This window comes from Oryza glaberrima, chromosome 2 (assembly GCF_000147395.1).
Source record: "Oryza glaberrima chromosome 2, OglaRS2, whole genome shotgun sequence".
Taxonomy (NCBI): Eukaryota; Viridiplantae; Streptophyta; class Magnoliopsida; order Poales; family Poaceae; genus Oryza; species Oryza glaberrima.
In genome coordinates this window covers 29,984,533-30,009,229 of record NC_068327.1, presented here as the reverse complement: position 1 = coordinate 30,009,229, position 24,697 = coordinate 29,984,533, and the positions used below count along the sequence as shown (strand labels likewise).

The window sequence follows — 24,697 nt, the reverse complement described above, 5'->3', positions numbered from 1 at the left end:
AGGGGGGCGGGGATACTCAGAGCACGTATCTTTGTCTCTATCTCTATCTTTGCCGGTATTTTGATACGTCATCCATGTATAAGTCGGTTTTTAAGATCATTCCTTCCGGTAATATAGAAGGAATCATATGAGAAATATGTTTAAAAAAACTCGCATGCTAACATATCCAAGCGAACTCTCACAGTGAATTTCATCTTAACTAAACCATATAACAATAATGAGATTAAAATAGATTTTCACCCGTTGCAAGGCACGGTCATTTTTCTAGTCAGTCAAAAGTGAAACTTTAAATGATTCAAGAATAAGCCACATCATTTCATTAATAATGGCCATCGGATTTATAAGGAGACAGAATAGATAAAATAATTATGGACCATCGGATGAAGGATCGATGATGGGAAGGGCCTCATCGTTTGGCTTTTTTTTAATAAGCCAAAACGGCTTATTAGAGAATAAAAATGAATTTGTAGGTAAAAATTTTATATATGTGTTCTCAATGACTTAAAAGCCAATGCTGAAAAAGAAACTAAGTTAAAAATATCTCAAAATCAATGTCAAAATTAAGTTTGAAAATTTAAATTTTAACTTTTTCTTTAACTGAATAGGCCATCCGATGGGAGCCGAAATAAGGTTCGAGAGCTATCAGAGTGTTCAAGTGTCTTCGGCTGAAAATCTCATCTGAGCTTTTTTATTCTCTTGTCAATTTTACACATGCACCCCTATAAGATCATTTATTCTAGGGTCCTCTAAATAAACAATATTTTTTCAAATATGCTTTTGCTCTGATCCATTTACTTACTTAGAAACTCTTAGGAATTTTGTATTTTAAAAAGTGACCAATGATGCAGGTGGTGGGGTTGATGACATACGCAAAGTGGTGGGTTTATTTACTGAACGCGTACAGTAAACTTGAATTTAATACAACATACGCATAACAAATTTGATATGATGACATGGCGATGGTAAAATTTCTATAAATAAATTTGCTTCAACTAAATATATAAGCTTTGTGATACAGTTTAGAAGTTTGACATAATCACATGGTTAATTATTTGTTATTATGATAATAATGCTTAATTCATATCAATAAATGACATTTAAAATTTTAACAATGATGGAGGTGTGGGCGTGAAAGTGTGGTATATTATTAGATGTGATCTTAATATTGTTACTTACAAATCAAGATAAATCTGCTAATATTATTTATGCCAAGTATATCCTTCAAACGCATCTACTTAAGTTGTAAATTACTATAATAATTATAGCTAATTACTCAAAACAACAAACCACAAGTAAACACATTTAATATAAAGAGAGGTTAAAGGTTGCGAGAATACGTGACCCTATAAGCTAGTATTAAGATAAAGGATATCGCCGTTCACAAGAGCATCTCAGTTATGTACAAACAGAATAAAAAGAAAAAAAAAGAAAAAGGGGTGCTAAAGGTGATGTGTCCTAAAGTCCGGTGCAACTTTTTTTGGGCGGAGGTGGCTAGATGGGCGTGCCCGCCTCACGCCATAGGGCAGCTTCTATCACTGCAGCCTCTACAAAAGTGATGGAAGGTGTACACATACAAATTCACTATTGTGTCGTCTCTGTACCATATTTTCTTTGTTTTATCTAACCAGATTGACAAAAGGCATGAAAAAGTAAAGAATATTTCTATTTTTCACGTTAAACCCAAATTTATGAAAGAACACCAATCAAGATTCAAGAATTGTTTCAACAGGGTGAAGTGACCGTGCATTCTTCCCATATGTATTTCAGTATCCATCTGCTTGTCTGTTCCCTTGAGAGGGACTTGTGCTGAAAGAGGCAAGAGCTTTGAAATGTTGCCATCGGGCTCATCCGCTCATGGGCAAAGCCTATGCCATTTCTATTCCTTGCTTCTGATAGGAATTCCAGGACATGGGATTTAATGCAGATGCTGTGGGAGGGAATGAAGGTATGGGCGTCAGGGATGGCAAGGGATATGCATTTGTGCATATTGCTACTGGATTTTCTAATTGTCCTCATCCCCTGTACCTCAAACAAATGCAACAATGCCGAAGAGGTCACCACCAGAAACAGAAGCAGAAGGCTCTCGAATGCAAGAAACTTCAAAAACCGAAAGATGAGACCCTCTGAGCCGGCTAACGGCTGGGGTGACAGATATGAATTTTTTTATACCTAAAAACAATCACACCTGTTATTTGCATGTGATTAAAATAGTTATAAAATTATATGTGCATGCGACTTAAATATTTATTAAAGTTTTTAAAAAATAGTAAAACCGATTAGAATGACATAAGTTTGTACACAAACATAACAGGCTAAATACGATCTACAACTAAAAATAATAATTAATTAAACTAGACAACAAATAGTGCTTTATGCAGCACAAATATAATTTATTGTTTTTTCTTCATATGTAGATCAAATTTAGACTGGCATGTGTTGTGTAGTGACTTGTATTATCATAATTTATACTGTTACAATTTTCTCTATAATTTTTTAAGACACATGCATAAATCTAGGTGTGATTGTGTCTAGGTGTAAAAGATAATTTATGTTGTGATGGGCTCTGATTAATCTCATGCCGTGAGGAGGTGACATTGGAGGAGGCGGCTTCCACTGTGGAGTGAGACTAAAGGAGAAAAATATATTGGGAGCATTTAGTAGGCCGGCTACCACGGCTGCAGCTGCGGCTGCTCACAGTGAGGGTAATACTATTCGTGCCGGCTGCGCCGCAGCCACGAAAACGGCCGCCGAACAAGTCTATTTTTACCCATTTACTAGGGAGCAGCACCCAGTAAGCATGATTATGGTATCGACAGGTACCCAATCTTAATAGTTACTCGATTTGGATGGATTAACGGCTTAGATTTGGTACCTCACTTCCGGTCTTCCGGATGATAATACACTTCAACAGCCTACATTATAGTTCAAGGATCACACGCCAAAACCTATACTATGTTATTAACCCATATTTAATCAAGCTTGCAGTAATGCTAGATATACGATCGCAGATCGCCGTACACATGAAGCAAATTGGGCCATTGGGGGGGGGGGGGGGGGGGGTGTTCAGGGTTGCGTTGGTCAAAACCACGAATCGACTAGACAGAAGACAGATCGTCCCAAGTGCAGAGAACTGCAGATCGCAAAGCCAGCATTTGATTACTTCATCAACACTATCCATGTTTGCAGCGAAACGATCAAACGAAAAGCTCCAAGACGATCACGTGACCGACACCTCATTTTCGTAGAGTATATTGCTCTGCTCAGTACTGTGGAGAGCAGCAGAAGCGGGGAGAATTTAGTTGGAAACTCAGCATGCAAACTGCATAGTGCGAGACTCCTTGTTTTAAAAGATTTAACTATTTGTCACTCTTAAATTTAACGTTTAACCATTTGTCATTTATGTATAAATAATATATGGATCCTTATATATCTACGATATGTAATTATAGGTGGCCACATTTAACAGTTGCAAATAGTGTTTTTTTTTTTGGGCGCATCGGTGAGGTGTGGGGCTCGAAGAGAATAGTGCAGAAGTTTGTTTTTTACCGGGGGGAAAAGGGATCATGGAGACATCAAGTCATCAACGAACTGATCAAGAAATGTTGTGCCTTGGCAAGTTGCCCTGTGAGAGCTGTTCATTGATGAGATATAGTATAATACTATAGCTTTTGCCAACTAAGTTAGCTTTGGCTTTGCAGGTGTCAACATTTTTGGATTAGGATTGTGCCTCTCTTTTTCTTCAGATAGGGAGCATCTTTTCCATTTGAATCCAGGAATGCTAGTAGATCGATTGCCATTGGATAAGAACATGATTCCCTGGATGAGTTCCAACAGGTTCAGAGGATAATGGTTTGTATAGATCGAAAAGAGCACATCATTAGGGAACATAAAAATGATAACTTTCTGTCATTGAATGATGCCCTCCCTACCGTACCCCAGTAACCTTGTGGTGCTTACCTCCACTGCAACAGTGTTCAGCTATCAAATCATATGCGTTATCCAATCCAGTGGCAACTTGCAAGCTGCGACTGTGACACACATAGTCACATGCATGCAGCTTTCATTGACATGCATGAAGTTACATTATTCAGAAACCAAAGAAAGATGTGTGTGCAGGTGCTACTGCTAGTACTGCATGGACAGATGCTTCCATGTGTAAATGGACAACCATTCACAGCTAGTATGACTTTAACCTCTCCAAATTGCAGTCGTTGAAAAAAGCAAGATCCAATGATAACGTTAGACCTGACTGAAGCATGCTTCCAAATGATTAAGCAGAGAGTTCTCTGAAGATACTGCTCCAGTACAGTAGTAGAAGAATACAGCCGTTCAGTACAGCACACCGTTGCGCAGTCTCCTGCAGATAGGACAGTCACAGTACTTGTTACGTACTCGTACTTCTCCGTATGACAAGTTACTGTTCCATTACCTTGGCCTGCCCCACTGGTGATTAAACGAAGATTTTATGGCTTGCACCGCTGCACTGACCTTTCTTCACTCTGCTTATGTACCTGGAGACTGGCACTGAAAGTCTGAATTGATCACTCAATCCAGCACTGTATCCTGTGGTTCTCCCTGACCACGACATAGAAGGATGAACAATGTGTTAACTATAATCAGGAGAATTTATTGTACTATTAGTACTCCGCATATACAGTAAAGTAGAAACAGATGTCATAAGGTTTATCAGGCCTCTGATTATCATGCCTTTACATCTCCTGGCAAACAGCCAGTCAAATGCACCTCAATACACAAGGGGTCTGCATTTGCACATGACACCATCACTAAGTGTCTGTGTCTACTACCACTAGACTACTCATGCAGCATCAATCAAGCACTGACGCACTGCAAGTTCTTGTTCTCAGTTCTCACCATCTTTACAGAAGGGAAGGCACATGGAAAAGCTAGAAGAATTATAAGGGGGGCATCAAAACTTGTTCTTCCTTTACCATAGGGCCAGTCTGGCCTATGGATTCTTCATCAAACACCATTGATGGTCATATCATAGGGTGTGAGAGATGAGAATGTGAAAGTAGCTACTTCTACCACTAACCAATTTCTTGAGAAATTAGCTGCCATCAAATCAGTTAACCTCTTGCAAAGTTGAAACTTGCAAGGTGGATTGATGCGTGGTCACTTAACTGACCACTTATTATTGGGAACAGTGTTCAGTACAGTAGCCAGGAGCACAAGACTGCATGTAGGGCAGTGACCTTGTTTTCACTTTGTGCAATTGATGCTTTTACAAGGTGCCCAGCTGCAGAATGGAGATGGTAAGGTAACGAAATAAATTACATATGAAAGACAGGAAAGCCAAAAAATTATTAGACAGTCGATTTATTAGTAATCTGAAGCCTATGCAAAGTCCATGAAGCACACCGCTTCTGCTTATACATTCTAACGGATTGACGAGGAATAGTTGGGCTGTTGCCTGTTGGGCCAAGTCACTCTTAGGATTCAGGTAGAACAGATCAATTCAGCTACGACAAGTGAGGTTCCAATTGTGAATTTCAGGGTAGTACGCATATGCATATGCTTTGCACGTGTGGATTGCTGCTAAAACCACACTGTCCATAATGCTAATCAGTTGAAATTAAGATCCACTTCTGATGGACTGGTTAAGCCAAATAACATGCTCCTACTGTTTGGACGTCTGCAAGCACATCAAGCATTGTGTCATTCATGAGGTCATAGTGTTGATACAAACTAGGAAAGGTCATGGACATTGACAGGCTTATGAGTACACTTAGTACTAGTAGTAGTAATGCAGGCAAAGATGTTGCTTTTCCTGCATTGAAACGACTTCAGAACTCAGAAATGATGTATAACTACTCCTGGAAACTTATTGATAACAAAGTTCAATTCGAATGTTCGATGCTAGTAGTGTCTTCCAGATCTCCCTTTCAACATATGTAAAAAAAAAAGGAAAAAAGATTGCAGCATATTGGCAATCAGCTCGTGTAGTTTGTCATATTAAAAGTAAATTCATATAATGGAAGCATCAATCGATGTCATGTAGGCAAAGTTAGGCATATGTCATGGTCTGCATGATGAACGATGAAAGAAATAATAGCCCGAGTTGATATTGTCTTTTGAACAAGCATGCAAATCAGCCACAGTTAATATTGATCATGGACTGTACTTTCAGATACATAATTATTGATCATGCAGTTACAAGCCTTAAACGGTCAATTTCAGAAAAAAAAAAGGAGCGTATCATTTCAAATTGTGAATTTAAATGGAAATAAATCTAACAGAACAAATAGAAATGGTATTAACATTTGCCCTTCATCTAGTGAGTAGTCACAATTGTTTCAGAAATTGCACATGATAAGTTTCAGTTTCAGATATAGCACTATAATAATCTAACTTGTAATCATCATAATTCCACAGGCAAAGTATATACTACCTCCGTTTTTTAATAGATGACGCCGTTGACTTTTTCTCACATATTTGACCATTCGTCTTATTCAAAAATTTTATGCAAATGTATAAGATATAAATCACACTTAAAGTACTATGAATGATAAAACAACACGTAACAAAATAAATTATAATTACGTAAATTTTTTGAATAAGACGAATGGTCAAACATGTGAGAAAAAGTCAACGGCGTCACATATTAAAAAACGGAGGGAGTATAAAAAAGAAGCAGTTTAGATCGGATATGAAGCTTAACACTCTGCAGTAAAAACGGCTAATTGGATCATTGATAAGTAGCACTGAAACCTCTGCAACGTCTTACATGCAATTGACACCTACCTCTCTTCATCAGACTCACCTGAGGAAACCAGACTTGTATAATAAGAACAGCAAAAGAGAATTTCTGATTTTTTATCCAGACCATCAGAACAACACCCTTGCCAATATCTTAATTCATCAAGCCCTTAGTTTTAAAAATTTAAATAACATCCTAACTCATGATTGCTTCAGAAACCACAAGAAAGTGACGATAATTCAGGTCGGGAATATTATATCCTATGTTTCAAATGTGTAACCCTGGAAGAGAAACGTACTCTAGTTTACGTAAACCCAGTTAGGAAACGTAAACTGATAGCACCGTCGGTCGGTCGAGCCGGACTCCTCTCCATAACAAGTCCGACCGAGCCATCCTCTCCTCCTCCTCTTCTTCCTCGTCGGCTCGGCCCAAGCTCGCGCCGCGAAACCCTAGCCCGCCTCCATGGACGATCCCTCCTCCACCTCCAAGGGCAAGCGCAAGCGCGGCCGCAAGCACAAGGCGGCCGCCGAAAACCACGCGCCCGCGTCCCCCGTGGCCGCCACCGCCGCCGACAACCCCGCGCCGGCCGCCGCGGGCCGCCGGGGCCGCAAGTCGCGGCGCCACGAGGCCCTTGCCGACGCGGACGGGTCGCGGCCGCCGTCCCCGCCCCGCCGCGGGGAGGCGAAGCCCGTGGCGAATGGAGGAGGGGACGCGGTGGTGGAGGCGGGGGGACCCGTGGGCTGGGACGAGGTCGCGAGGGTGGTGCCGTCCATGGACGCCGTGGTGAAGGTGTTCTGCGTGCACACGGAGCCCAACTTCTCCCTGCCGTGGCAGAGGAAGCGGCAGTACAGCTCCAGCAGCAGCGGCTTCATCATCGGAGGCCGGCGCGTCCTCACAAACGCCCACTCCGTGGAGCACTACACCCAGGTCAAGCTTAAGAAGCGCGGCTCCGACACCAAGTACCTGGCCACGGTCCTCGCCATTGGGACGGAGTGCGACATTGGTATGATTTCCCCTTCTCTGCTGCAACCTGCATTGTTTTTTCCTTCTCAATTGTTGCAATTGTAGTACTTATCCAATGCTTCCTAAGATTGCTCCAATAGCATGGTGTGTGGCCCGAGTACTGGTATCTAGTTGTGGATAGTGGAGAAATAATAGCATTTGGAATAGGGTTCCACATATTCGGAAAACATGGATTTGAGAATGCTGAACCCTGTGCAACATTGATCATATTTTGTAAAGATGAATACTTATGCTTGTTTTTCTGGGTAATGTCAGCTCTTGGAACTGGCTACAGGTTTGAAACTTTCAATTTGAAAATGCTATTGTTGCAAGAATAGGTATAGGAGAATGTATGGTTGCTTTTTCTTCTTCTGGGAATAGATTGTAGATTAAAACAGGGAAGCTCTATTTGTTTAATGTGTACAGACAAATGAATTTCATATTTTATCTGGTCTCAATTTGTAATGGTTGATCGATCTCAGCGCTGTTAACTGTCGATGATGATGAGTTCTGGGAAGGAGTTTTGCCTGTTGAGTTTGGATCACTGCCAGCACTTCAGGATGCTGTGACTGTTGTTGGTTATCCAATTGGAGGAGACACAATATCTGTGACAAGTGGGGTGGTCTCCAGGATAGAGATACTTTCATATGTTCACGGTTCTACAGAACTTCTAGGATTGCAGGTTCATTTTCTCCCCACAATTCTCATTTAGAATAGTATTATCTGTGAGGATAACATGTTGAGAAATCATAAGTCTTTTAACTTTTGGGGTTTTATGGACAGATAGATGCAGCTATTAACTCAGGAAATTCAGGTGGCCCAGCTTTTAATGACAGGGGCAAATGTGTTGGTATAGCTTTTCAATCTCTCAAACATGAAGATGCAGAGAATATAGGTTATGTGATACCCACCCCAGTTATTATGCATTTCATTCAAGACTATGAAAAGTCTGGAGAATATACAGGTAAATGCTATACAACGTAATTGCATGAATATGCCATTTACTTCTATTGTATGATCATGGCCCTTCTTCTTTTCTTTTAGTATAATTACCTCTGTTTGGGTATTAATTTGTGCCTATAACTAACCAGTTTAGTATAATTCACTGATGATATTGATAGGCATAATCTGTAGCTTGGTATAGATCTGACTGTTCCTTGTGACCGAACCAGCATTGGACAATGATTGATTTATTTTCGCAAATGGCCTCATACAGAGTTTTCTCCCTTCTAATGATTTCCGTGGTCATCTTATGATTGATGTGCTCTAATGTTGGTTCATTATCATGAAATAAATTGATTGTGACCAGTGTACAGCCAAAAGAAGTTCTACATAGTTTATTTTCATGTTCTCATTTTGTCAATGCATTATCCAATATTTGCAGTTCCTTTGGTTGAAGAGTATATTTTCCTTATTGATCTTTTGAGCCAAGTGACAGTTATTTCTTTATTATTAATAAATACTGGTTGTTTTGGTTTTTATCTCATGTTATCCTTTTAAATGACACCCAGTCTATGGTTACCACTTCTATCTTTCTGGTATTTTACATTTGCCACGTGGTTTTTTGAAGGTTCCGTTATTTAATATCTTCATGTATTATAATTTCAGGATTCCCTATACTTGGAATAGAATGGCAGAAAATGGAGAATCCTGATCTCCGCAAAGCGATGGGAATGAAACCTGATCAAAAGGGTGTTCGTGTTCGAAGAGTGGAACCAACTGCTCCTGAGTCTGGATGCCTGCAACCATCAGATATTATTCTTAGCTTCGATGGTATTGACATTGCCAATGATGGTACAGGTCAGTCGCACTTTCTCAAACCTTGAACTTTTGACTCTTTCTGGAATGGTGTTTGTTGCATCCAATGCCCTGTAATTTTGATAAGTGCACCTCATACATGACTTATCGGCATGTCTTTTAAGTCTTTGTTAGACTTGTACGGGACCGTTTGTGTTGCCTGCATTTGCCTTTTTACTTTCTATTTATTGTTTGTGTATGGCTGTATTTCCTAAGCTCTGGCAATAGATAGTCTACATGAATTTCTTGAAGTCATAATCTAGATAGCTTAGAAAAACTTCATTTACAAGGTGTCAAATTTCCATGTAGAGCCTAAACAATTAGTCTTGTTTACATTTGAAAGTTTTGATGTCAACTTCCTAACCATTTAGAAAATAAATCTAATATTGTCATATTTTCTGACAAATCTTGTTGTGTAACCAGTTCCTTTCAGGCACGGCGAGCGCATTGGCTTCAGTTATCTTGTTTCCCAGAAATATACTGGCGAGAAGGCCCTAGTTAAAGTCCTGCGCAATTCGAAAGTCCATGAATTTAAAATAAAGCTAGCAACACATAAGAGACTTGTTGCAGCTCATGTAAAGGGCAGGCCACCATCATATTACATTGTTGCTGGCTTTGTTTTTGCTGCGGTTTCTGTTCCATATCTTAGATCCGAGGTTTATATCTACATTCCCTTTTCATTTTGTTTCTATTGTATCGAATAATTATCAAAATGTTCTAAATCATTTTTACAATATCCTAGCTATAGCAGCCCTTATACTGTTCAGTGATATTATTTATTTAACTCTGAGCTTTTCTGTGTTGCTTACCAGTATGGAAAGGACTATGAATATGATGCACCTGTCAAGTTGTTGGTCAAGCATTTACATGCAATGGCCCAATCACCTGATGAACAGCTGGTGGTGGTATCACAGGTTATGAGTTCTTCATGCTTAATTGTTCATTAGAAGTTCCTGTTAGTCTTGGGCAATCATTTCCTTCCATAATAGGCTAGGTTTTAGAAGGTTCTTTAATTAACTTAATGACATGCTATGATCTCTTTGCAGGTGCTTGTAGCAGATATCAATATCGGTTATGAAGAGATTGTCAATACTCAGGTAATACAAACAGTCAGCTGATATAAATTACTCAATTTTAATTTATTCTGTTGGCTTGCTCCAGTCATATTGTTGTTTAAGGCTTGAAGCTATATATATCTGCAGTATATAATGCTATCAATTAACATGCATTTGTTGATTTGTTGTTAGTCCTCTTGTCTAATTAATATATTTTCCTTCGTGTCTATGCATTGAGTGCTACACTGCAACGTCTGAAAGTTGCATCACAATTCTCAAGATCTCATTGATTCTCCTGTTGTTTCTGAAAGCCAAAACAACTAGCACTATGATATTTGTAATGCCTTTCCATCCTTATTTTTGGTGAATGGTGATAAAGCATGTTTACTACTGTCAATAGGTCCTTGCTTTCAATGGTCAGCCTGTGAAGAATTTGAAGAACTTAGTGTCAATGGTTGAAAATTGCAAGGATGAATTCTTGAAGTTTGATCTGGAGTATGACCAGGTATCCCCAGGTCCCTTCTTGTTTGGACCTTTCTATAAACATCTCGCATATCAACCCCACATATTAAAATCCCTTCGAAAACTCGCATCTACCAGCTAGTACTTTTTACTCAAAAAAAGTTGCTTAGGGCCCCTTTGAATCAAAGGATTTATGTAGGAATTTCATAGGATTCAAATCCCATAGGAAAATTTTCTATTTGGCCCTTTGATTTAAAGAATTGAAGCTTTCCAAATCCTATGAAATTCCTATGGAATGGCACATTGCATGTGGATTTTGGAGGAAATTTAACTAGAGCTCCAACCTCTTAGAAAATTTCCTTTGAGTCTATCTATCTCATCCGATTCCTGAGTTTTTCCTGCGCTCCAATCAAACGACCATTCTTGTGTTTTTCCTGTGTTTTGCAATCATCTTTTTTACACTTCAATTCCTGTCAGAATCCTGTGTTTTTACTATTACTCCGTTTTTTCTACCCTGCGATTCAAAGGGGCCCTTAGTTTGGCTGACATTACTTAACTAATGTATGATTTGACAGATTGTTGTCCTTGAGACAAAAACTGCGAAGGCTGCGACACAGGACATTCTGACAACACACTGTATACCGTCGGCAATGTCTGATGACCTGAAGACCTAATGGGGACAAGATGCGGCCTTCGGCTATTTGGTGGCCCTGCTTGGGCCACATTTTTGATTGGGTTGATTAGCATCAGCCCGCGAGAAGCCTCAGCTTACGAATTGAAAGCCCTCCAGACGTTCTGGACGGCAAAGTGCTGTTGGCGTCCAGCTTCACCAAAAAGAAGGCTCCGAGTAAACGAGCGTCACATCACTATTAGGTGGAGTTGTTACTAGCGACGAGTCATCGTGAAAGCGATAGTGGTTACAATAAACAAGATTCTATTTCATTACATTACATTAAATTAGTGAGCTGAGATCATACTTCATATTTTGGCCAAACACCATCAAATCCCATAACAGAAGTTATCCCTGTCTTGTCAGCAGCCAAAGTGAAACCTTAACGTTTGAGTTTTGTTAAAGTTGCAGTGGTCATCACTCTGACGGTTCTTATATTTACTGTACTCCCTCCTGTAACTGTTTACCATTGGTGCGTTGTCAACTTGGCCTCTGATGCCGTAGCTGTCCTCTCACCATTGCTATGGACGAGGAGCTGGCTTCCAGCTGAAGCGAGAAGAGCTGGGCCCATGTGGCATCGCCGATTCTTCGTTTCTGCATTTGCTCCAGCCGTATGCCCGTATCCCTCCGTGCCAAAAGGCAAAATCTGGCGCCATTTCCTCTTGCTTCCCTTTCGCGCCATTGCTGCCGGTTGGTGCATCATCATGCAATCCCCACGATTTTACTTTGATATTACTGTATACTAATAGTAATATGCAGTGTACGAATGTTGGCCCTTGGTAGCACAAGCCCTGGACGAGCCGTCGCCGTTAGGTGGTGGTTGGTCACTGTGCTGTCGCAAAGACATGATAGACGCAATTACCAGCTTAAAAACCCCGATGTTGCAATGGCTTGTACGGCAATCATGTGGCTGCTTCAGTGCTTCACAGGTTGTTTTGATGGGAGTAATTACCGAAAGCTTTCGCTGGCCTGGCCGGTCGTTTTCGGTTTGGTAGTGTACTGGCATCGCTGCAATATATGGTGGGCATATCCTGATATCCACCGGGTTTTGCTGACAGTCTGGAAACCGGAATGTTTGTAGGTAGGCATAATTCAACTCTTCCACTAACGGCCTGTTTGGTTGGAGGGAGTTGGTGATGGGGAATGAGAGTTTATGATATCTGGGAGTTTAAGTCTGTAGTTTGGTTGGAAGACTTGGGAATTCGAGGGGGTTTGGGATGGGGAATTAAAAGGTCCAATTCCCACCAATGTCTTACCTGAGGAAGGCCTGTTAATTCGTGAGACTTGGAGGGAATTCGATGTGAAACCATACAAGGAATGGGGAGTAAAAATGTAACTCCCATGACCAATCCCACCATCAACTCCCTCTTTAAAACTCTCATTCCTCTTCCCTTCTCTTGCCAAACAGGCCGTAAGGATTTTTGGGCTTCAACATTTAAACTTGCACAGGGTTGCTTGTACTACCTCCATCCACAAATATAAAAAATATATTTTTTTAAAAAAATAAAGAAATAACAAAATGACACATCAATACTAATTAGAGGAATTAAGTAGTACTACATACGTCTCATAATATATCAATCTACTATAATTCGAATCCAATCATCCTATCCAGATTTATAGTACTACAATACCTCCAATCCAATACTAGATTATTACTTCCTCCGTTTCACAATGTAAGTCATTCTAGCATTTCTCACATTCATATTGATGCTAATGAATCTAGAGTAGATTCATTAGCATCAATATGAATGTGAGAAATGCTAGAATGACATCAATATGAATGTGAGAAATGCTAGAATGACATCAATATGAATGTGAGAAATGCTAGAATGACATCAATATGAATGTGAGAAATGCTAGAATGACTTATATTGTGAAACGGAGGGAGTATATTTTTAGAAGGAAGTGAGTACTACCAATTATGATAGGGTGTGTTCGGTTGCACGTTGCAGCTGCTGCAACGCAGCCACACAGCTGCTTGTAGTGACACAAATTATTGTGCAACATGGCTGTGTCATAGCTGAAATAGGGCAGCCGAAGTGCCGAACGCACCCATAGTTGAGGAATAGACTAGTATAAAGAGGTAGGAGTAGATAAGATTCCATCTTAAAATATAATAATTTTTAACCTTTAATATTGTCCCTAAATATAATTTTTTTTATCTATATTCTTTTCTCAACTAATCATAATATTTCATATTTTTTATACCCGTGTCCAATTCTAAGCTCATTATATTTTGAGACGGATGTAACAGTAGTACAAAAGCTATGTCTCAGGAACCCAAATCCTTTATATTTGTGAACAAATACAAATGTATAACTTCTTATATTTATGGACTGGGAGAGCAGTTAGTACTATTTATTTTTGACAAAGGACCGGAGCTGTAAGTAAGTACCAGCAGTAAGCTTACCAAAATTTCAAACCACATTAGTTGAAATTGAACAGTACGTCGACCAGTCGACCACTACCACTGGAACAAGATTGAAGAACAGTTCCAAACAGGGACTCCGGGGCCCGGGCGTCTCCTCCCATAACGCCATCACCGTGAAACTTGAAACTTGACATGCCGGCCCCGTTTCCGCCAAAATTAAAGACCAACATGGTGGCAACGTACATGCTAACAGTAAAGTAGTACAGTACCATATTGGCATCTTGGAACAAAACAGCGGTCATCTTCAAAGACAATGAATAATAATCAATCGCCTCTAGCTACCCTTATCCTCATCTACCCCGACATACGGCAAAGACGGAAATGTTGCTTGATCCTAGAGAGGGCCAGGGCCCGAACAAACATCCTATGCCATCTAATAGAGCAGCTAAGCAGTAGCCAGTAGGCACTACACATGCTTTCTGGCTCTATTAAAAAATATGGCTGTCTTCAGCGTTTAAATTTTATCTTAAAATTTAATCAAGAGTACTAAAGAATAGTCATAATGATAAAAAAGTTCGAAATATTTCTCATCCTCACAACTCCATGCACCTTCCACCAACGGACATAACTAATGACATGTCGTTAGCTATCTCGCGGGGCCGTCAGTTAAAAGGCTTGTACTCAGCAGGCTTTGGTTTAGAAATAGAGGAAACCACAGCCTGGATGGATGAAGCTTAATGTAGATGGCTCATTTGATCCGAACTATGAGAATGGAGGCATTGGCACGATCTTGAAAGATGAGAGAGGAACTGTCATCTTTTCTTCCTGCAGATTTTTTGGAAGGTGCTATGATGCACTGGAAATGGAGCTTCTGGCGTGTAAGGAAGAAATTGTTTTTGGCGATTCATGGACTCTAAAACTCATCGTGGTGTAATCAGATTGCTTGGAAGCGGTACGCATGCTGCAATCTGCAGAGAGATCTATCTACTCTGGCCTATAACCAGGGAGATCAATGCTCTTATGTGTAGAAATAGGGAGATTATTATTCATAAAGTCCACTGTGGTCAAGATTGTGCTAGTCACATTTTAGCAAATAAAGCTAGATGTGAGGAGGTGCCTAATCTTTGGCTAGAGGATGAAGAGACTACGCAGAAGAGAAGGGGGCAGACGGCAGAGGAAGGGAACAAAGCACACATGGCAAGAGGAAGGCCCGTCCTAACACTGGAGGCCCCTCGTGCCGCTTGTCGTGTCCTCGTGTTGGTGTGGTACGCTAGTACCCAGCACGTACGCATTAAACTCGGGACCGGACGCGGACCGGGCGCAAGCCAACCGAGACGTGCGCCTCGACGAGGGGGGGAGCACGAGCACCCGGCACCGGATCGTGCCGGCGTCACGGGACGCGCGCGCGTCGTCGCCCTCGCCGCCCGTACGTCCGGGCTTCCGCAGCAAGCGCAAGCGCATCGCGGCGCGTCTCGTTTTAATTCCGCGCGCGCCCGGGCATGTGACGCTGGTCACGTACACAGCTTTCCATCAGTTTTTGGGTGTGTTTTGTTTTACTGCGTGGGCGTGGCGCCCGCGCATCAGCCGGTGTCTGCGTCGGCGAGTCTCGCGGTGCCGTGCGTGCGGTCGCAGTAATTGGCGGTCGGGTGGGCAGGCAACCGGCACCAGCGTCGCCTGCGCAGCGGCATTGCGCAAACGGCATTGGCATTGACATTGACAACAGTCTGTAGGCTGTAGCCATGCTTTTGGTGGCTTGGCCTAAGGTTCTCGGTGCTCAGTTACTCCACTAGCTGGCGGAGCACAGCGTTGTACGGTTACGAACTTACTACAGCTGCTGCCGCCCACGAATCACGAATCACGATTACTAAGACTGTGTTTAGTTCTTAAAATTGGGGAGAAGTTTAGAAAAAGTTGATAGTTTGAAAAAAAAACGTTGGAAGTTTACGTGAGTAGGAAAGTTTTGGATGTAATGTGATGTAATGAAAAATTAAGAGTTTGGAGGAAGTTTGGTGTGAACTAAACGGGGCCTTAACTTAGTACAGCGTTGTATGGTTACTAACTTAATACAGCTGCTACTCTATTGGAGTCGGACGAAAGAGTTGTAATAGCTCTGATGAACGAGTAGAGTGCACTACTCCAAGTTTACTGAATTGACATGAGCTGCTAAGAATGCGTTCTTTATGGAAGATTTGAAACAACGAACAATTGCTTATAAGGATGAATTAAATATTATATATACAAACCTAATAAATATCTCGGAATAAGCTATCTGATCAACACTGATGTATAAACTTTTTTTAGAGAAATCAAAATTTGATAATCGTGGTACGCATAATCCATAAGTGAAAATAACACATATAACTAGTACTGTGTAGTATCTTTTTTTTTTTTAAAAAAAAGGTACGTAGTAGCAGCATAAAAGATACTCCCTTTAGTTATAAATATTTGACGTTGAGAATAAGAACCGGTCAAACTTTTGAAACTTTCACCATTGATAATTTTCCAAATTCTTAGGAGAAAAAACTGATATATGTAGATTACCCTCAAAAGGAATTATAATACTATTATATATCTATTGTATTTTACAAACGCAGACTACTATCTCTGTCACAAAATATAAGACATTTTGCTTAAACAAGTAGTAGTACCATAAAAAGTTATTGTTATAATTTTAAAAGTTTGATCAAATCTTATAAATATTTATGCCAAGGGGAATATTACAGTGCTAAGGATTACAGATCAGTAATGCTACGGATTACAGATCTACTCGGTAGCTTACGGATTATAAATTATCATAGGTGTGTTTCCCAAGCTATTAAATGTGTACGAGTATTAAAAAATTTGCTTTATCAAATTTTTATTATTTTATTTATTTATTCATGCTCTTAAATTATTGTAATAAACTTAATCAGTTTCGTTTATATCCATCATCCATGTAGAAACAAACCACGCATATGTCCAATGCGCAAAAGGCCTGTTTTTCTGAATCTTGTTATGACTGTGATGGTCGGAGAATAGGACGGGGCCATGCCACGTTCGTGCTAAATTACAATCAACACGTCAGATTGATTAGTAATCATGGCGTTTAGGAGCGAAGAACACCACCTGGCAAGTAGATCAAATAAACCCGAGCCTATTCGTTCATGTCAATCAAGATAATCAGAGAACAAACAAGATAACCACGTTCTCATTCGTGGCACCGCTCGATGCTTTGTCTCTGCAGAACAGCAACAAGAGCTCAGGTGAGTAGTTTTTAGCTCTGCAAGTCTCGAAAAGATGCTTTACACACACTGCCACTTTACAACGGAAACTACTTTGTGTTTCGGCTTGAAATGCCCAGAGATCAGTGGTTCAGTGCATCAACAAAGTGCATGAAACTAGATTAGTCTGGCATTTTGGCGTTACACTTCTTGATACGATTGTACTTGTCCCCACATAAGTGTTTGCTAACGCCATTAGTCTGTGGTTCTGTGCTCATCGTAACGGACACGCAATTGTCTAATGCAAATTAAGACAGTAACTAAATACGATTTGTCGTGATTTGACTTTGTAAGTTGGTGAATGCTTTTGTCATGATTTGACTCTGCAAAATGGGTAATTTGCAAAAGGGGTCTTCTTTTTCTTTGATGGATGAGTTGGAAAATGAACGAAAGGACAAAACACCATGATTCATCGTCGGCTTTCCGGCGGTACAACGACAACCTTTGTAATAATGAGAGTTTCATTTACAAATGATTAATTTGGCAAATCGGTACAAAATTGTAATCATGGTGTATATGGCGTGGTAGCAAACTTCCAACAAAAAAAGGTGGAAAGAGAGAAAACGGCAGAACCACAAAATGTTGAGCAAAGACAGCTAGGGCGACCCGTTATTGTGGAAATGTGGAGTCCTCCTTTCATGGAACAAAAAATAAAAAACATTGAAAACGTTTGCTATAAATCAGTAGATTCTATTTCCATCTAAACATCAAACACAAAAGTATATAGGCATCAAATTGACAAGAGAATTGCCCCAACAGTAATAGATCCCCCCACGTCCAATTTTAACTCTAAACTCAATTGACTATTGCAGTAGATAAAAGGAAAATCGATTATCTTCCACTCGTTCTAAGAAAAAGAGAGATTATCTTCCACTCCATGTATTTCGACTTTACGGAATAAACTTCTAAAGTATGTTCTTTTTAGCTACCAGATGATAGATTATCATGGACACGGTTCCTAAAATCGGTAAGATTTTTCTAAAAACTTTCTTCAACGGTAGTTCTTAGAAAAGACTCAACTTTAACTTAATTTCTAATATTTACTTCAATCATTTGTGGCCTTAAATAATTGTGATAAATTAGTTTCATCCATCATCTAACAACAATTTACAACGCACCCTAATCATGGGCTTTTAAAACATGCTATAATGACCAATCTTTAAAGTGACATTTCCATAGGAACTAAATAGTCAATTCACTCGATGCAGGGGTTACCAAGATGCCTAATAATAAGTTATATTTCTTTTTTTTCCTTTTTCTTTTTGTGTAGATGAAGAAGATTAGTTACTTTACTTGAATTGCAAACCATAGCATCTGAGGAAACAAATTACTTTCTCTGCCCGATATGCCAACACCAAAAAGGACATCATCAGGAATCACCAAACGAAGCAGAAATCCTTACCTTCTGCATGAGATTGTTTTTATATGGATGGATATATACTGATTGAAAGTTGAAAAGCGGGAAAAGAAACGGCCTTAGATGTTTTGGTAGATAGATGAATGGATGGATAGATACAATTTGCATTAGCAAAATCATATATTAGGCCCCATCATGTCTATTATCTACAATTTGTTGTATGACTTCATCTGAAATTGGATCATATACTCCTAAAGCAATCTGTGGGCAGGGTAGGACGGGGTTACCGCTAGCTGTTGATATCATTGATAGCCACGATAACCTATTGGTTATCTAAAAAAAAGGTAAATTTTGAATAAACTTTTACCAAATAATAAAATCAAAATTTTGCTCTTTTGACTTGGTCGAATTGTTGAACGGTTTTTAGGTGCGGAACCTGTTGGTAAGGATGGTTCTCGCGACAACCGAGTAGTTTTGGATGATAACGCAAACCGCACGAACCATTATGATATGATTTTGCATTTTTTTTTGCATTATTGTAGTCTTAGATACTTTGAATGAATCATTATAGTCTTCTAGCAATACCATTAAATGAGCTAACTCAATCTTGGTGAGACATATCTTTGGTATTAATTTAGTACAGCCTATGAATTGATATACATATTGCTCTTCTATATACACGTCATATTAACATTTTATCTATTACATGGTTAAAGAAAATTAGCTGAATTTCCCGCGCGTTTTGCATGACATGCCACTTAGACCTATTCTAACCTCCATTTTATTGTTGCGTATTAGCGGAACATAAAACGTGGTAACTCATTAGTACATGATTATTAAATATTAACTATTATACATTTTAAAAATAGATTTATCTGATTTTTTAAAAAACGTATATATGTTTTTATTATAAAACACACCATTTAGCGGTTTGAAAAACGTGCTAACAAGTTATCGTTTAGACAGAAGACCCCTAAGCATTTCTCGACTTTTCTTTAGTACCAATCTCCAAACCGATTTATGGTTGCAAAAGATCCCGCTATCTATTGTTGGCTGGCTGTTGTAATATCGTAATACTCTAGGTTTTAAGCCCAAACTCGTAGAGAGCAATATTCTTTATTTTTAATGATGATATTGTTATAGATACATATGAATAATATAAGGATGTAACCCATATAGCAGTGATTAAGGGCTTGTTTGGTTTAGTACCCTACCAAAATGTTGGTAGTGCTAAACATTAGACAGTTTTGAGAGTACCTATATTTTGGTAGGGTAGATTTGTAAATGAGTGTTTTTGGATTTACGTTAATTGAGAGCCAAATTTCAAATTGTGGTGAAGAATATTCTAGAATTGTGCCAAATTGAATATAGGTATTACCAAACATTTGGTTTCAAACCAAATCATCACATTTACTATTCAAACTAAAAAAAATTGGTATGGCACATTTTATTATCAAACCAAAACGCTCCTAACTGTCGTTATGGTCGAGGACTTTCCTAGAGGGGGCGAGGGGGGAAGAAGCTGCTGTACCGTAACAACATTCAATAAGCAGGGAGTAAGGACAAGGGAGATACCAATGGTCCATGGGGTAGCTTAGCTAGGCACCAACAGGACAGCGAGATAAAAGGGCAGTGGTTGCTCGCTTCTCTACTCTCTAGGCAGGCAACGGCAGCACAGGCACAGCAGCAGCGTGGTGGTGAGAGTGAGAAGCATGTGACCCCTCTTAAAAACACTTCGCCGAGAAGTCACGCACCAAACACCACCAAGAACGAACAACTCTTCTCCCCCTCTCCCCCTCCTTCCTTGCTCCTCCTCCCATCTTGTCTCCTCCCTCTCTCTCGCAAAGTCGCAACGCGCTCCTCCTCGGTGAAACGGGAGTGAGGTGCGTGCGGCCATGGCGTCCAGCGCCTCCCGGTTCATCAAGTGCGTCACGGTGGGCGACGGCGCCGTGGGCAAGACCTGCATGCTCATCTGCTACACCAGCAACAAGTTCCCCACTGTAAAGCAAATCTTTCTCCTTCTCGTTCTCTTCTTTTCTTTTGTTTTCTCCTCTCTCTCCCCCTTCCCTGTTGCTGTATCAGGATTTTTTGGGTGCAAAAGACTTGATCTTTCTTGATCGGTTTCTTGCCAAACGAGTAGGAACTTTCGTTTGGAGACAAAAGGCTTCCTCTACTTCCTTTTTTTTTTTTTGTTGCTGATTTTGTTTTCTTGAAGTTACACAAAATTTCGATTTTTCTCGGTATATTTTTGTTGGAGGTGTTTCCTTGTAGCGGGTATTTTTGCTCCGTTCTTGTAGTGAATTTTGGATAATTATCACTGTTTTTTTTAAAAAAAAAAAATTCTGACGGGCATTTGATTTGGCAGGACTACATACCAACGGTGTTCGACAATTTCAGCGCAAACGTTGTTGTGGACAGCACCACGGTGAATCTGGGCCTCTGGGATACTGCTGGTAATTTCAGTTCCTGATTTGATTGCTTTGTATTTCCTGGAATTCAAGATTCTTTTCTCCCCTTTTCAATTATTTATTCTGGTTGAAAATTTTGCGTTTCGGTGATTCTTTGATAACGTAAAACTAACATGATGCAATCTTTTCCAGGGCAAGAGGACTACAACCGGCTCAGGCCTCTGAGCTATCGTGGTGCTGATGTTTTCGTGCTTGCCTTCTCTCTTGTGAGCCGAGCTAGCTATGAAAATATTATGAAGAAGGTACTGAATGTGCCATTTTGACTTCTTGGACTTGTCCTTGCGGTATATTTTTGTTTGTTTGAAAATACTAAGATATGTGTATTTTGTGTGCTTTGTTCTTCCCTTTCAGTGGATACCGGAGCTACAGCATTATGCACCCGGCGTGCCCATTGTGTTGGTTGGCACAAAATTGGGTGAGTTTTGTTGACAAGAAAAACATTTGTTTCAATTAAACTGCATGTCGATGATTAGAAATGGGAATTGGGGCTGTAGTATGATATACATCTAATCACCTTATGTAGTAGTTAGCATCTTTTTGTCTCTGTGGTTTGGAGTTCAGTTAGGTTTTCAATCTACTGGTAGTGGTTTTATAATTAGGTTTTCAATCTACTGATAGTGGTCCTTGTAATGTAGACAGGTTATATTATGTGTAGTTGATGACCAAACAGTAGGTAAGGAGCTTACCTAGAACTGCTCTATCTGGTGCATCTTACTAAATGCGCAATACAATTATCGGTGTAGTTGATAACCAAATAGCAGGTAACGAACTGACCTAGAACTGCTCTTTCTAGTGCAGCTTACTAAAAGTGTAGACAGTCATCTAGATAGCTGGTCACAAAATAGTTGTTGGTATGGAACTCACCTAAAAGGCTAAAACTGCTCTTTCTAGTGCAGCTTAGTGGATGCTCCGAAGTTATTTTTGAAATTGCATGCATTATGTGTTTATACTTTATACGCAATAATGGGAAAGTCAGTTATGTTGGAGTATGAATCATTTATGAGATAAGAGTACAAAACCCATGAATATAGACTAGCAGTTTTCATAAAACCAATTGTAATCATGATTTCTTATTCCTGTCAAAACCATTTCAATTCTGCTGGAATTTTGAATCCTTGTATCCTAACAAAACCATTTCAATTCTGCTGGCATGTGGAATCCTGGTATCCTATCAAAACCTTGGTCTAATATCATGTTTTGAGTATCTTATTGAATTTCTGTTAATTATAGTGTTAGTTTTGGAAATCATCTTGTTGTTTAATTGGCTTACAGATCTCCGTGAAGACAAGCACTACTTGTTGGACCATCCTGGCATGATACCTGTTACCACAGCACAGGTATATCTCTAGTGACTTTATTGATTGGTGAGAAACCAGAGCGTTATAACTTTGGTTATCCTTATTTGTCAGCCTTTTGAGAGGAAATGTTGAAACACATTCTAGCTTTTAAAAAGTCTGTCTTCTTTGAGATGACTAAAAAAAATGTCTCTGATATTTCCTCTTGTAGGGTGAAGAACTTCGAAAACAAATAGGTGCTGCTTATTACATTGAGTGCAGCTCAAAGACACAACAGGTAAAATAGTCATAGTGAAATGGTGTGCCCTTGCTGTAGTAGTCTTAACTTCATTTGAACCGTTAAAATTCTGCGACTTGCTGAAATTCTTACTTTGTTGTATTTAAATGACGCGCAGAATGTCAAAGGTGTGTTTGATGCTGCTATCAAGGTAGTAATCCAGCCTCCAACTAAGCAGAGGGAAAAGAAGAAAAAGAAATCACGACAAGGATGCTCTATGATGTAAGTATATATGATTCTGTGATGGGTGTTTGCATCACTGCAATTCTTCTTTAGGATGTATCCCGTCTATATAAAAGAACCTAGCTTTTGTGGTGGTGGTGAGTCTTATTATCCCATGAGTCCATGATCTCTTTATTTTGGCTGGTCGTAACTCGTAAGGCTATCTATGGACATTGATTTTCTATATGCCTTTTGTCCTACAATATATATAAGTTTAGATCTTATGATATACACCCTTTGTCCAAATTCATGTGGTGTTCTTGTCTTTCAAGAGTCAAAACTTTGTAAAATCGGCTAAAAAGTATAGGTTTGTTTATGCAAATGTGATATCCCTTGATTGTATTTCAACATACTACATATGATCATAAGTTTTTGTCGGTAGAAATATATTGCAAAAGAAATTTCTGGTCGAAGTTAATTAAAGATCATGGCAGATCAAATACATGCCATGTAAAAAGGGTGAATGCCCTTTTTTGTATTACTAAGAGTTATTCACAAGATTGTTAACAGTTGTCCACGATGAAAAAATTGACCATGAATGTTTATTCACCCTAGATGCATGCTTGATGTATATTTGTATGTTTTGTTTTGCTTTCTAAATTTAATTTCTCGTTTGCACCTCCACCAAAAAAAAAAGGGATTTAAAGAAAAACTAAGGCATGGAGTCCGAAACGGCATCCTTTAAATGTTAATTTCGTGCCTTACAACTGCAGGAACATGTTCCGTGGAAGGAAAATGTCATGCTTCAAATCCTAATTGATTGAGAGGTCCCTTACATGATGCAATGTTCTGGGTGCAACCTCAAGCTGGCAACCTTTGGAGTCTGAATGTGCTGGTAGAGTTAGATGCAAAGTTCTTGTGTATATTTGCATCTTTTGGTAATTAATTACTAGAGTTAGATGGTTAAACTAGTCTGCTTATGTACCGCACAATGCTCGTATTATTAGCTCTTGTTGGTCTAGAAAGTCTGATAGATGCCAAAGGAACAAGGAGACACCGTTCTGTCAGGACAAAATCACAGATTTTGTAATCGATCTGAAGTCTCAGTATCGTCATTAGAACATTTTATGATTCGATGGTAGAACTGAAAGCAGCAACTACAAAGCTCGCCGTCCCTAGTGTTTTGTTGTTTTAATGTTTTATGCAGAAGTCCAGGCTCCAGTTGTAGTTTGGGCTAAATTGCGCTACATAAATTCTGACGCAAATGCGCCGCTGATTTTCTGGGCTCACGGTCATAGCACGGAGCTGACCACGACGGCATGTCGAGAAATATAGGATTGGAGAGGAAAAACTGTTTTGCAAAAGAAAATGATTCGAGGTTATCTTAAAGGCATATAATAATTCCATTACAACGAAAAACAACTCCACTCACCTTTGATACCTATCAGCGACTAAATAAACTTTCTAAACTGTTGCAGTCGCCCTGATCAATAGTTGCGAATTTGTGTACAACTGTTGCAGGATGACATGGAAGTAATAGTTTCGAATTTGTGTACACAACCGTTCCAGTACCGCCTCAGGCTCCAGGAAGGTGAACAGGACAAACATGACATCTGAGGATTTGCTCTGTTTCGGCAAAAGCAAAATAGGAGTAATTTGCATCAATGAATTCGCATGGAATCCAATAGGGAAGCTTAATAACGAAAGATACAGAAATAGATTATTTCTTGGTCTACTAAATTTCTTATGACTGCAAGGCAGAGATGGTTACACCAGAATGCCCCTTGCAAGCATTCGGGA

The 24,697-nt window shown here is 39.6% G+C and overlaps 2 protein-coding genes across 2 annotated transcripts; both read left to right on the top strand.

The window, feature by feature from the left end:
• The first annotated feature begins 7,122 nt into the window (after positions 1-7,122).
• On the top strand, positions 7,123-12,141 carry LOC127763602 (protease Do-like 9). Its single transcript, XM_052288354.1, has 9 exons — positions 7,123-7,721; positions 8,203-8,402; positions 8,504-8,684; positions 9,329-9,520; positions 9,941-10,173; positions 10,330-10,431; positions 10,564-10,614; positions 10,973-11,077; positions 11,610-12,141. Exons 1-9 carry the CDS (start codon positions 7,181-7,183, stop codon positions 11,706-11,708), a joined length of 1,704 nt encoding a protein of 567 aa, XP_052144314.1. The 5' UTR covers positions 7,123-7,180; the 3' UTR covers positions 11,709-12,141.
• Positions 12,142-20,355: 8,214 nt separating this feature from the next.
• On the top strand, positions 20,356-24,061 carry LOC127762938 (rac-like GTP-binding protein 3). Its single transcript, XM_052287482.1, has 8 exons — positions 20,356-20,695; positions 21,061-21,148; positions 21,296-21,405; positions 21,515-21,578; positions 22,436-22,500; positions 22,670-22,735; positions 22,854-22,957; positions 23,671-24,061. Exons 1-8 carry the CDS (start codon positions 20,591-20,593, stop codon positions 23,711-23,713), a joined length of 645 nt encoding a protein of 214 aa, XP_052143442.1. The 5' UTR covers positions 20,356-20,590; the 3' UTR covers positions 23,714-24,061.
• Positions 24,062-24,697: the final 636 nt, after the last annotated feature.

What these genes read in the sequence shown, in the direction of transcription:
- LOC127763602 (XM_052288354.1), top strand. Translation starts at nt 7,181, where the DNA reads ATGGACGATCCCTCCTCCACCTCCAAGGGCAAGCGCAAGCGCGGCCGC. An exon ending in TGGGACGGAGTGCGACATTG is followed by an intron (nt 7,722 to 8,202) that starts GTATGATTTCCC and finishes GATCGATCTCAG; the next exon opens with CGCTGTTAACTGTCGATGAT. An exon ending in CAGAACTTCTAGGATTGCAG is followed by an intron (nt 8,403 to 8,503) that starts GTTCATTTTCTC and finishes TTTTATGGACAG; the next exon opens with ATAGATGCAGCTATTAACTC.
- LOC127762938 (XM_052287482.1), top strand. Translation starts at nt 20,591, where the DNA reads ATGGCGTCCAGCGCCTCCCGGTTCATCAAGTGCGTCACGGTGGGCGAC. An exon ending in CCAGCAACAAGTTCCCCACT is followed by an intron (nt 20,696 to 21,060) that starts GTAAAGCAAATC and finishes TTGATTTGGCAG; the next exon opens with GACTACATACCAACGGTGTT. An exon ending in TACCTGTTACCACAGCACAG is followed by an intron (nt 22,501 to 22,669) that starts GTATATCTCTAG and finishes TTCCTCTTGTAG; the next exon opens with GGTGAAGAACTTCGAAAACA.